We start from the raw sequence: 15,288 nt of genomic DNA, 5'->3' as shown, positions 1-15,288 counted from the left end.
TACATTAACAATACGATACTGCAGAGCTGCAGATGATACTTGTGCAATTTGAGTAAAAAATTCAACCATCAGGTAAAAAAAACTTAAATGGTATTTCAATGCATAACCATACCAACGTATGTAATGTCAACGTCTGGTACAAATGATGTAGAAAAATACGTACATACATATTCCATATTGCAATGTTGTCTGCAAGTCTCGCGTGAATTGGAGCGCGTGAGCTCTGCGCAATGAGACTTGTAGCTCGTCCGCCATTGCTGAGCCAAGTACTACTAGTGAATTTGGCTGTCAACAATAAACTTACTGCGCCGGGACGCGGAGCTCCGAGGTCGAGTGAAAGCTAGTCGGCGGCTCCGGTAACCAGTAGTCGCCCCGTCCCTCCCTGGAGAACTTTTTAATGTGAATACAAAGCCCACGGACGAGGCAACCATGTCCAATCTCAGCAAAGGCAGTACCAAGAAGGACACCAAAATGAGGATACGGGCCTTTCCTGTAAGTGGACGCCGGAGACGATGCCATGCCCGTCCGCCTGGGGTTGACTCGATCGCCGTGGTTTGAGGCTGCTGGCTGCTAGCTAAGAAGCTAACCAGCTGAGCTAGAGATGACTAGGAGTAAACAGCGGCACCGTCGAATGTCGTCTCTCGCCACACACATATTGTAGCTCGTTTGCTGACATGTGTGGATTGTTATATTGGGGACCTTTCATCAAAGCGTTTCATGTCTGTTATTTTGTCTATTAGCTTGAAAGGCTCTCTAATGTTAGCTCGCCGCTCGGATGGGTCGTTGACGCTAACGCTAGCTTGACTCGTGATACTTGTTGTTTTGGTTATATTTTGACTTTGACAATAAAATCCCCAACGTCGATACAACTTTAATTGAGCGTTTATCATAACTGACATATGTGCGCTATCATGTCAGGTTGCACATCAGCGACGTACATGAATAAACAGGCGTCACAACATTTAGATCGATGCTAACAATGATTTGAGCAGTTAGCATCGTTTTGGGCTTGTAAAATCTGTAATGGACACAAGATACTAACTCAGTAGATCGATATTTTCGAATTGCAGTGGTGTTGGAGGAATCTTAACCGTCCACCTGACACTCCCTTTGTCTGCAAGTCATCGGAGTATTCGGCTGACCTCATTTAACATAAAGTAGAAATTCATTCGTGGAACTCGCTGAGGGAGCTTGTATATCATCCAAATGGATTTCTGGCTGCTGTTAGTGTTCTATTGATGGCTTGAACTGCGTGACCGTGGCCTCACACTAACTGTCGTTAACTTGATCTGGGTGAACCTGTTGATAAGGCCCAGTGGTATGGTGTATGTATGGGCTTGTTTCTTGGCAAGATACACTAAAGGTGTGAATGCCCCCCCTCCTCTTCAAAAAAAAGAAATCGTAGTTGGATTTATCATTCAGGCATTCAGCTCACATTCGAAATCGTTTTGTGATTAATCTTCACAATAGGTAAAATGGTGGGGTATGTGGTTAACACAGTTGTCCAAAGGTTAGGGTTGGAATTTAGGATCTGGCCTTCATATGTAAATTTTGCCCTGGTCTCCATGTTGTGCTATTTTGCACTTCCTCCCACGTTCTAAAATCATGCATCATAGGTTAATTGGAGACCCACAATGTATTCCTTAATTGTCAGTGTGTATGGTTTGGTTTATATGTGCTCTGCAATTGACTGGCAACCGGTCCGTGATGTACGCCAAAATCAGCTGGGATAGGCTCCGGGTCACGAGTGAGGATAAGCGTCAAAGTAAATGGATGGTTGGACAAATGTTTTTGGCAACAACAGGCAACTGTCTGTTTATTAGTGAACGTTGTTTACTGTTAGTTTAATTAAGATGAGTCATAATATGACTGACGTGAGCAAGCTCTCGTTTGCCACATTTACTGGAGCAAACACTTCTGTTAAGTTAGCTCATTAATTCTGTACAAAGGAGTTTTATGAATATAATATATATAATTGTTTAAATATATGACTGGGGGTGGGGCCAGATAAGTTTTTTGTACTTCCACCTATCCCCTTTGCTCATGTTAAGAATATTAGATCCATATTAGATGATTTTTTTCCTCCTTTTTCATAAATTTAAACATTTTGTTACGTGTGTGTGTTCAATAAACCAACCAATACCACATGTTTGGACAACATTAAAAAGAAAACAATCTGAGAATGAATTAAGGTGAGTTAAGTCAGACGATTGAATGCAAAAGCTCCCTTATCATGTATGTTAGGTAATTAAACACTAAATCAAGGGTCACCATTGTGGTGCCCGCAGGCAGGTTGCTCACGACCACCACATGAATAGCCTGTGGGGCTATTGTAAAAATAGCTCTCATGGTGATTTTCTATGAACGCTCTAGAAATTATCATTTAAAAACGCTAACACTGGCAGAGATTTATGGAAAAAAGTTGAGACATTAACCTGATCCATGTTTGAAAATGAATATTGCTAATAATGAATTATGACAAAACATACTAACTACTATTAAAGGTACTTTGATTCATTTCTAAATGTTGGCATAAAAGTACGAAAACATTGATATACTATTACCTTGCAGATGACCATGGATGAGAAGTATGTGAACAATATATGGGACCTCCTGAAGAATGCCATTCAGGAGATTCAGAGGAAGAACAACAGTGGTTTGAGCTTTGAGGAGCTGTACAGAAACGCCTACACCATGGTGCTCCACAAACACGGAGAGAAGCTTTACACCGGCCTGCGGGAGGTTGTCACAGAACATCTGATCAACAAAGTAAGATACACATGGTTGTGCTTATCGGTACCACTTTTTCCACACAGTAGGTCAGCACACTTTCATGACGTTTTCCATTTAATACGAAAACTATATTCCTCTTGACTGCCTAATCAAATTAGTCAGCAGGACATCTTGTGTGGATGTGAAAATGGGTTGTGTAGTTTGATCTCAGGAAGCCGAAGGAGCACCTGTGATTATTCATCAACACTCCAGTAGGAAAGAAATAGCAGAGGTCAGCATGACCTTAAAATCTGCTGTGACGTTTGAAAAAATTTTTTTTTCTTTTCTGCTGAGTCACACTGCAGGGACTCCTATCACTGCTGAATGTCTGCTAGTGCAGTTGTAAGATATAGCCAAGTGTCATCTCTTTTAAGGAAGACATTGCTATTTTCTCTTCAAATGTGGTTACAACCACTACATAGCATGCGCAAACATCCCCATTTTGATTTCCTTTTTTTGTGCGTTCCTCCTCAAAGGTACGAGAAGATGTTCTCAACTCTCTGAACAATAACTTCCTCCAAACCCTAAACCAGGCTTGGAATGATCATCAGACTGCAATGGTGATGATCCGGGACATCCTGATGTACATGGTCAGTTGGTGATGTTTTTTTCAGCCTCATCGACCGAGCACCTGGAAACTGCCCACCACTTAGTTTGCACATCAAAAACACTCTTGTTTGTTTTCTACTTCTTCACAGGACCGAGTATATGTGCAGCAGAATAACGTAGAGAATGTCTACAATTTGGGTCTCATCATATTTAGAGATCAGGTTGTCCGCTACGGCTGTATCAGAGACCACCTTCGACAAACCCTACTGGACATGATCGCACGTGAAAGGAAGGGGGAGGTGGTGGACAGGTAGAAGATCAAACATCATTTTGTGCAATTACTTCTCTTATCTTTGAGTGAACAGAACTGATTTGGCGCTAATGGCAATGGATCTAATGGTTGCTCCGCTTCTGATCTCCATTAGGGGCGCCATCAGAAATGCCTGCCAAATGTTGATGATCCTTGGTCTTGAAGGCAGATCAGTTTATGAAGAGGACTTTGAAGCACCTTTCTTGGAAATGTCGGCAGAGTTTTTCCAGGTCTGTCAAATCAATACAATGGTCGACCGTGCTGTGCTGTTCACTCTATCATACCTCTCCAAATATTTGGTTTGGGGCTATTTCTTTAATGTCATAAAAGCACACTATTTTTTATTGAACACATAATCATTTAACAGAAATATTAGAGTGAATAGGTGGGGAAAAAATATGAGGAACACTAACGTTGCATTTCATGTTTCTCTCAGATGGAGAGCCAGAAGTTCCTTGCAGAAAACAGTGCAAGTGTGTACATAAAGAAGGTGGAGGCCAGGATTAACGAGGAGATTGAGCGGGTGATGCACTGCCTGGATAAATCCACAGAGGAGCCCATTGTCAAGGTCGTGGAGCGGGAGCTCATATCCAAGCACATGAAGACAATTGTGGAGATGGAGAACTCTGGTTTGGTCCACATGCTCAAGAATGGCAAGACTGATGGTAAGTGAACTGTTTCAGCTGCTAGCAACAGCAAAGAAAAGTCTCCAAATGCTACATTGTGGAGTGTTTAGGTGTCATTTTTAGTCAAAGGAGAATTAAATGAGGGCAGCCTCCATAGTTTTACTAAAGAAAGAAAGTTAAGAAAACAGTGGGAGGATGTGGTTGGAAGAGTCCGCCTGCTCAACGACCCACGGCTATGATCTCATGAGAGTGCTCAGTGATGTGTCAGGCTCAAACCAAATGCAGCGCCTACTGGATTTCCTCACAAGAAGCCCATGAGTGAGGAGGCAGGAAAAAAAATGGCGCTCTTTACATCAGACGTGCATAGTCCTATAATCTGACTGTTCGGAGAGCAAACAAAGTGGACAAGCACGCTGCTAAAATTTCCGTTCTAATGTATGTGGTGTTCCTGTGTGCGTCAATCCCCAGATCTGGCATGTATGTACAAGTTGTTCAGTCGAGTTCCAAACGGACTGAAGACCATGTGCGAGTGCATGAGCTCGTACCTTCGGGAGCAAGGCAAGGCTCTCGTGTCCGAGGAGGGAGAAGGGAAGAACCCTGTGGACTACATCCAGGTACACCTTAGCAGCACACTGCCACTCCAACTTGCAGGCATTTTCATATCCCAGCCAATAAAACGGAAGCCGCGTTTTTTAATTATATCTAATACTAGCGTAAATGCGATTTTAATTAAGCATGGGTGTTCAGTAGGTTTGAGTGCGTTTATGACATGAGTCAGAGAGTCTGAGTCGCTCTCATTTTGTGGTTATAAACAAAAGAAGGCAAGTCAATGTTAAGAAATGTGTTTTGTTCAAGCTTAAACACTGCGTGCAAATCCATTCCAGGATCTTAAGTCTTCTCTAAACCTCAAAACAGAATCCAATTGGGATCCAACAGCCCCGAATTTTGTGGCCTCTAAACAATTTGGTGTCTAACTCCCACGTTGCGTCGTTTAAATGAGCTTGGGTATTTTGGGTATGGTGTTTTCTAACAGTATGTGAGGTTACCGTCTCTTTGATTGTATGCCCTCTCGCTTCTCTCTCCTTCCCACAGGGCTTACTGGACCTGAAGCTGCGTTTTGACCGCTTCCTCCAGGAATCTTTCAGTAACGACCGTCTCTTCAAACAAACGATTGCTGGCGACTTTGAGTACTTCCTCAACCTCAACTCGCGCTCGCCTGAGTACCTCTCACTGTTCATCGACGACAAACTGAAAAAAGGAGTAAAAGGGGTGAGCACGATTGTCGCCTTATTGTTCACAGGAGTCATGGCGCTCATTTTGTTTCGCTTTTCTCCAGCTGACCGAGCAGGAGGTGGAGTCCATACTGGACAAGGCCATGGTGCTGTTCCGCTTCATGCAGGAGAAGGATGTGTTTGAGCGCTACTACAAGCAACATCTGGCCCGCAGGCTGCTCACCAACAAGAGCGTGTCGGATGACTCGGAGAAGAACATGATCTCCAAACTCAAGGTGTGTGACATATACCAGCATGGACGTAAGATTTGACTTTGGACATCTGTTAATTTTTTTCCCCTCTATATTGCAAATACCACAGAATAATTTAGGGAACAAAATGCATACGCAATAGTCAGCCAATTGCATTTCATAAAGTATTGTTATGTACCGTTTCCAAGCCTAATCCTTTTGGTCATTCTTTCTCAGACTGAGTGTGGCTGTCAGTTCACATCTAAACTGGAAGGCATGTTCCGAGATATGAGCATCTCCAACACCACCATGGACGAATTTAGACAACATCTGCAGACCACCGGGGTGAGCAGACCCATTACACCACAATTCAACCTCTCAGCAATACATTATAACCTAGCGCTTTATGTAAAGACATAAAGTCATATTAAATGCAATTGCCTTTAGCGGCAAGTGAATCGTCCACCTGTGTTTGAACCCCAGGTGTCTCTCGGAGGGGTCGACCTCACTGTGAGGGTGTTGACAACAGGCTACTGGCCGACACAGTCGGCAACACCCAAATGCAATATCCCCCCTTCGCCTCGACATGCTTTTGAAGTCTTCAGAAGGTCAGTCTGTCGAACGGGTCATTTTCTCTGCCTTTTTCCTCCCCATTTTGTTAACATTTAAGCGTTGTTTAAATGTAATGATTGAAATCATCCAACACGAGATGGCTGGAATTGGATCAGATTGTACAACCAGTGGAGTTTGATAAAGGAGATAAACCAAGCCACCGTGGCTGCTCTTTGACTTTAACCTCATGTGACTTCATTCTGCATGCAGGTTTTATCTTGGGAAGCACAGCGGCAGACAACTCACACTGCAGCACCACATGGGCTCTGCGGATCTAAACGCCACCTTCTATGGGCCCATTAAAAAGGTATGTGTAAAACACAGTCAAAGAGTTTCAAGGACCATCAACTTTGCTTGATTTCTACATTTTTCTTGACTTTTCTCACGCTCTGTTCCTGGTCGCACAGTTGATGGATTATATGCAACTAATTTGTATGTCATGCATCGTAGAGGCAGCCTCACATGCATGTTCTCCTTCAAATGATATTGTACAGCTGAGTAAAATTCAACCACTAATTTTAAAATAGGAAAAAAAATGTTTTAAGAGACAAAATTAATAACTGCTGTGTTTTAAAGTGATAACAGAATTTGTGTCAACAGGAGGATGGGTCAGAGGTCGGCGTTGGGGGAGCCCAAGTAACTGGTTCCAACACCAGGAAGCATATCTTACAGGTGTCCACCTTCCAGATGACCATCCTTATGCTGTTCAACAACAGAGAGAAATCCACCTTTGAGGTCATCAATTTTCCTTCTAGTTTTTTTCCCCCCTCATTTACACAAATGTATTTACATGGATGTATCGTGGTTTTATGGCTGATTCTGGACTTTGCATATGGACTCTAATGTGTGCGACCATCTGTTGGTCTCCCAACCGTGTAGGAGATCCAGCAGGAGACAGATATTCCAGAGAGGGAGCTGGTGCGGGCGCTGCAGTCGCTGGCCTGTGGAAAGCCCACTCAAAGAGTACTCACCAAGGAGCCCAAGTCCAAGGAGATTGAGAATGGTCACGTGTTTACAGTCAATGACCAGTTTACCTCCAAACTGCACCGGGTCAAAATCCAGACAGGTACACCACTCTGTTAAGTAAATGAGAGCTGTGCTATTCAGGAGCACAGATTTTTCTTGATGCATCAAGTCAATTCAAAGCTAGTGAAATACTTTTCAACGTCATCCTTGAGTACTAATCCTACACTTGTCATTTCTGCCCCCTAGTGGCTGCTAAACAAGGGGAGTCCGACCCAGAGAGAAAAGAGACCCGACAGAAGGTGGACGATGACAGGAAGCATGAGATTGAAGCTGCTATTGTTCGCATCATGAAGTCGAGGAAGAAAATGCAGCACAATGTCCTAGTAGCAGAGGTGAGTTAGCGTTAGCCTCCTCAAGAGAAAAAGCACGTTTGAGCTTCTACTCACCGCTTTTTGTGTTTACTCCTCAGGTCACACAGCAGTTGCGAGCACGATTCCTCCCCAGTCCCGTAGTCATCAAGAAGCGTATTGAAGGACTCATTGAGAGGGAATATTTGGCACGAACGCCGGAGGACCGCAAAGTGTACACCTATGTAGCGTAAACCACGTGAATTCAGTGCACCATAGAGACGGGAGAAACAGCGAGCCTTGTTTTTGTGGACTGCTATGCGTTTGAGTGAACTTGGAAGTGCTCTCATCGTTGATTCTGGGATACACTGGGAAGTTTAACTTTTCTTCCATAAAAAATGTTAGGAGAAAAAAAAAAATATCATGCAAACGATGGGGAAGTTTTCTAGCAATATTAGATTTCTTCTGCTAACAAAAACGGCCGCAAGTTCTGGTTTTGTACAAAAGTATGTTTCTTGTGGCCTTTGGAGAGAATTTTGAAAGCCTTTTTGTTCAAAAGGTTGGAGGAGGAGTGTTGCTCGGTGGTTACTAAGCAGACATGTTGTGGCGACACAGAGACTTCAGAAAACGTTTGCATTCACGCCCCTGTTTAATCGTTGATGTCTGTGTTATGTTTGTGTTTTGTGGCACAACAATGGCTGTACAGACACTCTTTCCCCTCTCGTAGGAGTGGAGCAAAGAGGGCAAAGTGTTTACTGGCTTACAGCGAATGGCAGTCAAATTCACTTTGAGTACTTGAGAAAACTTGACAAGTGCTTAATTTATTTTGCAAATCGGTTTGTTTTTGAGATTGTTCAATGCCTGAAAGTAGTTCATTGCTCCTCTTATGCTGTTAAACGCCAATGTCACATACAATATTTTTCAGAAGCTATACCACCACATTTTTATCACCCGGTTCCTTCATGGGTATTAGGCAGTTATAAAGTCCCTTAAGATGTTTTGGTTCATCACAGCATATGACTCAGGCCTGTATGAGTGACCACAAAATGGCGCCAGCTTTCTGAATGGCTAAATCCCTGTGGTGCAGGTTTCAATAATTTCGTGTGCGTGTGTGTGTTCATCCTTGGTTGCATTTTGAATGGGTGGAACCTAATGAGCACCATGTTCTAATGTGTACAAATTGTAAAATAATTATTGTACTCACTGCAAAGGTGGATTGTACAGGGCCTTGTTTTCATCATAATAAATGTAGAATAAAACAAATGTTCTCTCTTTTGAGCTTCTTCCCAACATGAAGGGCTGAGAACATGTCAAATGCCTTTGCAACCATCAATTAAATGACCATAAAGAGAGAGCCACCCATTCATCTGACTACAATGGAGGAGCTCTGCGGGAATCTCAAAAACCAAGTGCAACTCGGTAACGGTTTGTTTTCAAGTACACTAGTCACATTTGAAATTTTGAAAAATACAGAATTAACTTGTATGCAAATATTCCACTTTACTAAAGGAAGTCACATGGTCAAGCAAATGTTGGCAAGTCAGTGGATGTGAAATTAAAAAGCTAAATAAAGGAATAACATTCCATCTAACTCAAATTATTGCTTAATTCATGTATAGGTTCAATCTTTAATGTAATTGGTTTATTAGCTTTTTATTTAGCGGCAAGACAGGAGAAAAACATCAAACAACCAACGTTTGAAATATTTTCCATCATCCCAAACTTCTCCCATGGAGTGGTTATTGAAGTAACGAGGCTTTTTGTTATCCAAGTGTTGATGTAGCTAATGTTATGGTCGGTGAACGTGGTAACTAAAGTTCTCCGAAAAGCGAGCTAAAATGTGGCTGTAATGCTCTTAGCGAGGTCTTAACAATGGCTTTAAGATGAAGGCTTCCATGCACTTTTCAATCTGTACATGCCGTCTGGACTCTTTTGTCTCGTCGTACGCCATCTGCTCGCCGTGTTAACAACGGCTTTAACACTTCAAGCCGCCCAGCCTCAACTGTAACTCAACATGGACGATTCGTACCATTTTTCTTTCTGCGGGCTAGTCGAGTTAATAACATTACAGTATGTTAGTTGAACGGAACGGTGTCTGGTTGCCCAGTGACGTCATCGTCCCACTTCTGCTCCCATTCTTTGGAGCAACAAGCAGCGGTCAGTCGTCGGTCGGTTCTGGAAGAAATCATCCAGGATGCGCTCTTCTTGCACCGCAGCGTGTCAGCAGTCCTCGCTGCGTGTGAATGGTGTGCTAAGCCATGTTGTCAAAAGCGGTGCTGTTTAAGAGAACGAAAGATGATAACGTGGACTCTGGAGCTGAAAGTGCCAAGTGAGTTGAAGCCGTTGCTCGTGGTTCGCTTGAAGGTAGCTTCAGGCTAGCGCCAGCTAGTCAATTTCGCTGTTTGACCGCAGCCACAATGGAAAGTAACTTTGTCGAATCGCCTTCCATTTGCTTGCAGCATTACAAAGTTATCTTTACCCCCGTCTCCGCGTTTAAAGCGTATGTAGCCTTCTTGTGTACGCATTGTTTGCATTTAAATTCGTTGTTGTTGAAGTTTACGAGCTCCTGATAGCTAACAATGCGTTGTCATGGCGACCTGACTGAAGCGGCAGGTGTCCAAAACCACAAGATGGAGGCACATTGTTTTCAAAACTTCAAATTATGTTTTTATGTTTGATTTTAGCTCCGACTCCAGTAGGATGTCAACAACTACCGGTAAGTGTACTTACTCCAACCTGAACAGCTTAACTGGAGAGGCTAATTTTGTGTGATTATCATGAGATTTTATTTACATTTTGAAATTTTACACAAACAACAATGGCATTTATGTGATAAGCTTTTGAAATATTGTAATGCTAAAAGTAGCATTGTGATAGTTATGTTTCATGCGGTAGACAACTTTGTTTAATATTTGCATGGAGCTCCCACTGACTCGTCATATTTGAATTTCTCTTCCTTAGCTGAGCTGATGAGCCGGCGAGCCCGCGAGCACCTCCAGCAGCGTCTCTTAGTTCTCAACTTGCATCTGCTGGCCAACCCTGGCGAGTCTCTGCTGCTGCAGCACAGCCTGGACCGTTTGCTTCGCTGGCTCTGCCCAAGCCTCCACATCTTCCACGTGTCTGAGAGGGCTTCACCCCATAGAGGCCAGGCTCGTCTCGGTTCACAAGCTGGTAGGGGTCATGCCCAGCTTCTGTGCTTAAATCCTAAACCCCATGTTTTGTTTGCTGTTTTGAATGAACTATTTCACTGCCTGGATTATACAGTCTAATGGCAGATGTTCCAGACCATTTTTTTCAGACCGATGCCAGTATGAGCATTTGCCGAGTATCAATACCTCAGTACTTTTTATACATACAATTACTTTAAAAAAAACTTTCTGATGCACACCTTAATTGGCTAAAGTCATACTGTTGCAGCATGCCACCAACTACTGCAGACATTTTTTTTTCTTTCTTTTCTTTCATTGGTGGCAGGTACCGGCAGTTGGTATTGATAACCTCCATGAGTACCCAATTCGTTAAAATACAGCATTATCAATGATTTTGGTTTGCTTAGAAAGACGACATCTTTCAGGTTATAAAAATGGATGGAAGTATACTCGTTAGGTTACAATTAAATTACTCACTTTCCGTTCACCAATCACCTCCCCATATAAATGGCTTTCTATTTTGTTTTCTAGGCTCCCCTTCTCTGGCAATCACTTTCTTTCTCCACGAGGCCTATGGAGAAGAGCGAATCCTCAAAGTTCTGGACTTTTTCCAGCGGCCGCCCTGGCAGTACCACCACACTGAGAGCTCTGGCAGCAAACCAGCCGGGCTCCACATCTCCTCTGGCAGCTCGGCCGTCAACGCCCTGCTGCGGCCCTACCTCTTACCCAGTCGGGACTTTTACAGCCTGGGCGCGGGGATGCCCGTGTGGGGCGTCCGCCCGGTGCACTGCGGCGGGGAGATCCTGCGCGTGACGCTTTACAGCGCCTACGATAACTACGACGACGCCGTGCGCTTCTATGAGACAGTGCTGCAGCAACAGGCCGAGGAGCAGAAGACAGGCTTCTGCTGGTTCACCCTCCACACGGGCAAGACGCCACATTCTTCATGGCTAACTTGGATTTTTGATCCGGGTTTGTCAACGATGTGCTTTCTTGGTCCATACAGAGCCTGGCCTTAGCCTGCAGCTGGCAATCAAGCAGGTGTCAGCGGAGATCCGTGTGGAGCCATGCAACTCTGCCGTGCTACAGTTTGGTGTGGATGAAATCGGCCAGTTGGTCCCTCTGTTGCCCAACCCGTGTACGCCGATCAGCACCTCACGCTGGCAGACTGAAGACCTGGATGGAAACAAGGTTCTCTTCCAGGTTGGTCATGAGAAGCTCACAACTCTGTTTTGACAATCCACCGGGTCAAGAATGCGTTCCGTATGCGTTCATGTGTGTCAATCACAGCAGCTTAAAGCCCTCAAAGCTGCCGTATGTTGGATGCGTGTTTGTTAATTCTGCATGTCCGCTTACTTATCTTGCTTGAAAATCCCTCAATTGTAATCCCTCTATTGCTTTTGCACTGCAGGTGAAAACCATAACCCAAGCCAAGCCACCTTTGACCTGTGCTTTCCCCCTCACCTGTCCCGCCGTGCCTCCCCGGGCCATGCAGCTGAAGAGCGGAGGACACGCCCGAAACCTTTCACCAAGCAACAACCTCCACTCTCCGCCTGCCTGGCAAAGTCACAAACATGGTAAGACAGCTGCAGTCACCAAGCTGCATCAATGTGGCTTGTCTTGAGTGGCCGTGACTTGTGCGCAGGCCCAAAAGTCATGGGAGAGACCACTCCAGAGAAGCTTCCGGGGAGCCAAGGATCAGGTAGCCGCTGCAGCTCTCCTCCGGGCAGCTCTTGCTATTCATCCCAGCGCAGCAGCCCGGCCCTGCCCCCTTCCTCCGACTCCCCCCTGCGCCCTTCACTCACCCGTTCGCTGTCCGGTCTACTGCCGGAGGAGGACGAAGAGGAGGGGGAGACCAATGTGGACACAGGGATCGCTGTGACCGCTGACGTGACTCGCTCTTCATCGGTGGAGCATTTGAGTTTGTGTCAGGCTCGGACACCCTCAGCCAAATCGTGGAGCCCCTCTTGTGCCCCTTGTGCCGACAATGTCAGGAATTTAAGATCGCCCCGTGCGACTGGTTCCTGTTACGTCGAGGCCGGTGGCACTGCCGCAGTGGTTTTTGCCAACCAGCCGTCATCGCATGCAAATTCCGAGGATCCGGCCGTTGAGTTCTTCATCTGAAGACGCCGGTAGGAATTCAAGGTACAAATCCCACCTCCAACTGTACATTATTAATATCCCCCAAGTTTTACCGGTATGATTACATACAGTCAATTCTTTTTTTTAGCAAGTTGTTGGGGACACAATGGTTAATTAATACAGATGGCTTGGGAAGTGCCTGCTCAATTCCTGGCAGTTTTCAGTCCAACTTGTTCTAATGTTATTGTGAAAGTTATGGTTTGTACCCTTTTCTTGCTCAAAGTCAACTGACATAGGCTCATCGCACCCTCAGGTTGTGACCTTAATCAGAAGCACTATAGAAAATGGGTGGTCCAAGAGGTTTGGGTAGCTAGATGGAACTAAGGATGTGTTTGAATGTTTTATTCTGTGAATAGGAAATCATTTCTAAAGTCTTTATAACAACAGACAAACAAAAACAGCACAGCAGCTGTGTCATGGAAATTAGCTAAAAGTGTTTGTACAAAAATACATTCTTGCAGTATTTGTTCTTACATGTAATAAATTGTATTGTTTATATGTTTAGATGTGTAACATATATTGTGAACAAAAAAATGCACCTGATGACCAACTTTGCGGGTGTAATACTGTCTTTCAATATGAGCTGTTAGAAATGGATTACAAGATAAAACATATTTTTATTTATTTCATAGGTCTACCACAAATGAATTTTGTGACTATTGATGTCAAGTATTGTTTGCTAACTTGTGCTTGTACATTAATCATTGTTTTCAAAGTGCTGCTTCTTAACCTTCAAAACTAGACCTTATTGTTGTAGTACTCTTCACAGTTATGTTTGCTAAGTTGTTTCAAATTGTACACCAACAGACTAGTATTATACATGTCCATCAAATAAAATCTTTCAAATATTAATGTGTGACATGGTTGGAGCAACTCGTGTTCATTTAAGTGCACAGTCTACACCATTGTTCAAACATATGTTCAACGAGGGTAACTTGGAAAACATATTGGAACGTGGCCCTGAGGACTAGAGCTCGACACCTGTGACCTTTAACCATGATATTTCCCTAATAAAGTGGCTTGTTATTAGGTACACTTGAAAATGGCGGTGTACCTAATGGAGTGTCCGTGTGATTCCCTCGTTAAGTGCAGGTGCGTGAAAACTTTTAGCTCCTTTTGAACGTGAAAGAAGCTAAAACTTTTCACGCACCTGCGCTTAACGAGGGTCACTTGGAAAACATGTTGGAATGCGGCCCCGAGGACTAGAGCTTGATTCCTGTGACCTTTGACCATGATATTTCCCTAATAAAGTGGCCTGTTATTAGGTACACTTGAAAATGGCGGTGTGCCTAATGGAGTGTCCTTGTGATTCCCTCGTTAAGTGCAGGTGCGTGAAAACTTTTAGCTCCTTTTGAACGTGAAAGAAGCTAAAACTTTTCACGCACCTGCGCTTAACGAGGGTCACTTGGAAAACATGTTGGAATGCGGCCCCGAGGACTAGAGCTTGATACCTGTGACCTTTGACCATGGTATTTCCCTAATAAAGTGGCCTGTTATTAGGTACACTTGAAAATGGCGGTGTACCTAATGGAGTGTCCGTGTGATTCCCTCGTTAAGTGCAGGTGCGTGAAAACTTTTAGCTACTTTTGAACGTGAAAGTGGCTAAAACTTTTCACGCACCTGCGCTTAACGAGGGTCACTTGGAAAACATGTTGGAATGCGGCCCCGAGGACTAGAGCTTGATACCTGTGACCTTTCACCATGATATTTCCCTAATAAAGTGGCCTGTTATTAGGTACACTTGAAAATGGCGGTGTACCTAATGGAGTGTCCGTGTGATTCCCTCGTTAAGTGCAGGTGCGTGAAAACTTTTAGCTCCTGCGGAACGTGAAAGTGGCTAAAACTTTTCACGCAGGTGTGTTTAACGAGGGTAACCTGGAAAACATATTGGAACGCGGCCCCTCGAGGACTGGAGGTCGGCACTGCTGGTTTAAGTGAAAAGTGCCACACCCGCCCTCACCCCCACTTTCTGATTGGCTGTTTGATCTGTGACGTCACTTGGACACTCCATTAGGTACACCGCCATTTTCAAGTGTACCTAATAACAGGCCAGTTCCTTAGGGAAAAATCATGCCCAAAGCTTAACTGAAAGTGAAAAGTGCCACACCCTCCCTCACCCCCACTTTCTGATTGGGTGTTTGATCTGTGACGTCACACAGACACTTCTTTAGATATGGCGCCATTTTCAGGTGTACCTAATAACTTCATGCATTTTTTTGTACGCGTCAAGAATGTGTATTTGAATACTTTTTATTTTGGGGGACACCAACACATATTACACAACGTAAAACACCAAATGTCAGATTTTTGTTTTCATGCCCATAAAAATAAAAACAAGGAATAAAACACCAGA

The 15,288-nt window shown here is 44.1% G+C and overlaps 2 protein-coding genes across 3 annotated transcripts; both read left to right on the top strand.

Annotated features, from left to right (window-relative positions):
* The first annotated feature begins 225 nt into the window (after positions 1 to 225).
* On the top strand, positions 226 to 8,907 carry cul3b (cullin 3b). Of its 2 annotated transcripts, none has more exons than XM_049726833.2 (16): positions 226 to 492; positions 2,572 to 2,769; positions 3,249 to 3,362; positions 3,471 to 3,631; positions 3,747 to 3,861; positions 4,068 to 4,296; positions 4,726 to 4,871; positions 5,350 to 5,526; positions 5,594 to 5,764; positions 5,957 to 6,064; positions 6,203 to 6,327; positions 6,542 to 6,638; positions 6,917 to 7,066; positions 7,211 to 7,397; positions 7,544 to 7,689; positions 7,767 to 8,907. In XM_049726833.2, the coding sequence occupies exons 1-16, from the start codon at positions 430 to 432 to the stop codon at positions 7,896 to 7,898; spliced, it is 2,319 nt and encodes a 772-aa protein (XP_049582790.1). In that variant the 5' UTR covers positions 226 to 429; the 3' UTR covers positions 7,899 to 8,907. The 2 variants fall into 2 exon arrangements, with proteins under 2 accessions (XP_049582790.1, XP_049582791.1); XM_049726834.2 differs by having other exon boundaries at positions 388 to 492; positions 6,932 to 7,066.
* A 475-nt stretch (positions 8,908 to 9,382) lies between these two features.
* On the top strand, positions 9,383 to 13,787 carry LOC125972834 (protein FAM124B). The gene is made up of 7 exons (XM_049726835.2): positions 9,383 to 9,973; positions 10,329 to 10,360; positions 10,606 to 10,815; positions 11,325 to 11,720; positions 11,800 to 11,996; positions 12,205 to 12,370; positions 12,439 to 13,787. Exons 1-7 carry the CDS (start codon positions 9,903 to 9,905, stop codon positions 12,915 to 12,917), a joined length of 1,551 nt encoding a protein of 516 aa, XP_049582792.1. The 5' UTR covers positions 9,383 to 9,902; the 3' UTR covers positions 12,918 to 13,787.
* The last annotated feature ends 1,501 nt before the right edge of the window (positions 13,788 to 15,288 follow it).

The sequence above is a fragment of the Syngnathus scovelli genome, chromosome 7, assembly GCF_024217435.2.
Source record: "Syngnathus scovelli strain Florida chromosome 7, RoL_Ssco_1.2, whole genome shotgun sequence".
Taxonomy (NCBI): Eukaryota; Metazoa; Chordata; class Actinopteri; order Syngnathiformes; family Syngnathidae; genus Syngnathus; species Syngnathus scovelli.
Note: the sequence above shows the minus strand (reverse complement) of the source record. Positions and strands in the feature narration are given on the sequence as shown.

Coding starts and splice junctions, on each gene's coding strand:
- LOC125972834 (XM_049726835.2), top strand. CDS start 9,903: ATGTTGTCAAAAGCGGTGCTGTTTAAGAGAACGAAAGATGATAACGTG. Junction 11,721..11,799: donor CTGGTTCACCCTCCACACGG/GCAAGACGCCAC, acceptor TGGTCCATACAG/AGCCTGGCCTTAGCCTGCAG. Junction 12,371..12,438: donor CTGGCAAAGTCACAAACATG/GTAAGACAGCTG, acceptor ACTTGTGCGCAG/GCCCAAAAGTCATGGGAGAG.
- cul3b (XM_049726833.2), top strand. CDS start 430: ATGTCCAATCTCAGCAAAGGCAGTACCAAGAAGGACACCAAAATGAGG. Junction 6,328..6,541: donor GCTTTTGAAGTCTTCAGAAG/GTCAGTCTGTCG, acceptor TTCTGCATGCAG/GTTTTATCTTGGGAAGCACA. Junction 7,690..7,766: donor ACAATGTCCTAGTAGCAGAG/GTGAGTTAGCGT, acceptor TTTACTCCTCAG/GTCACACAGCAGTTGCGAGC.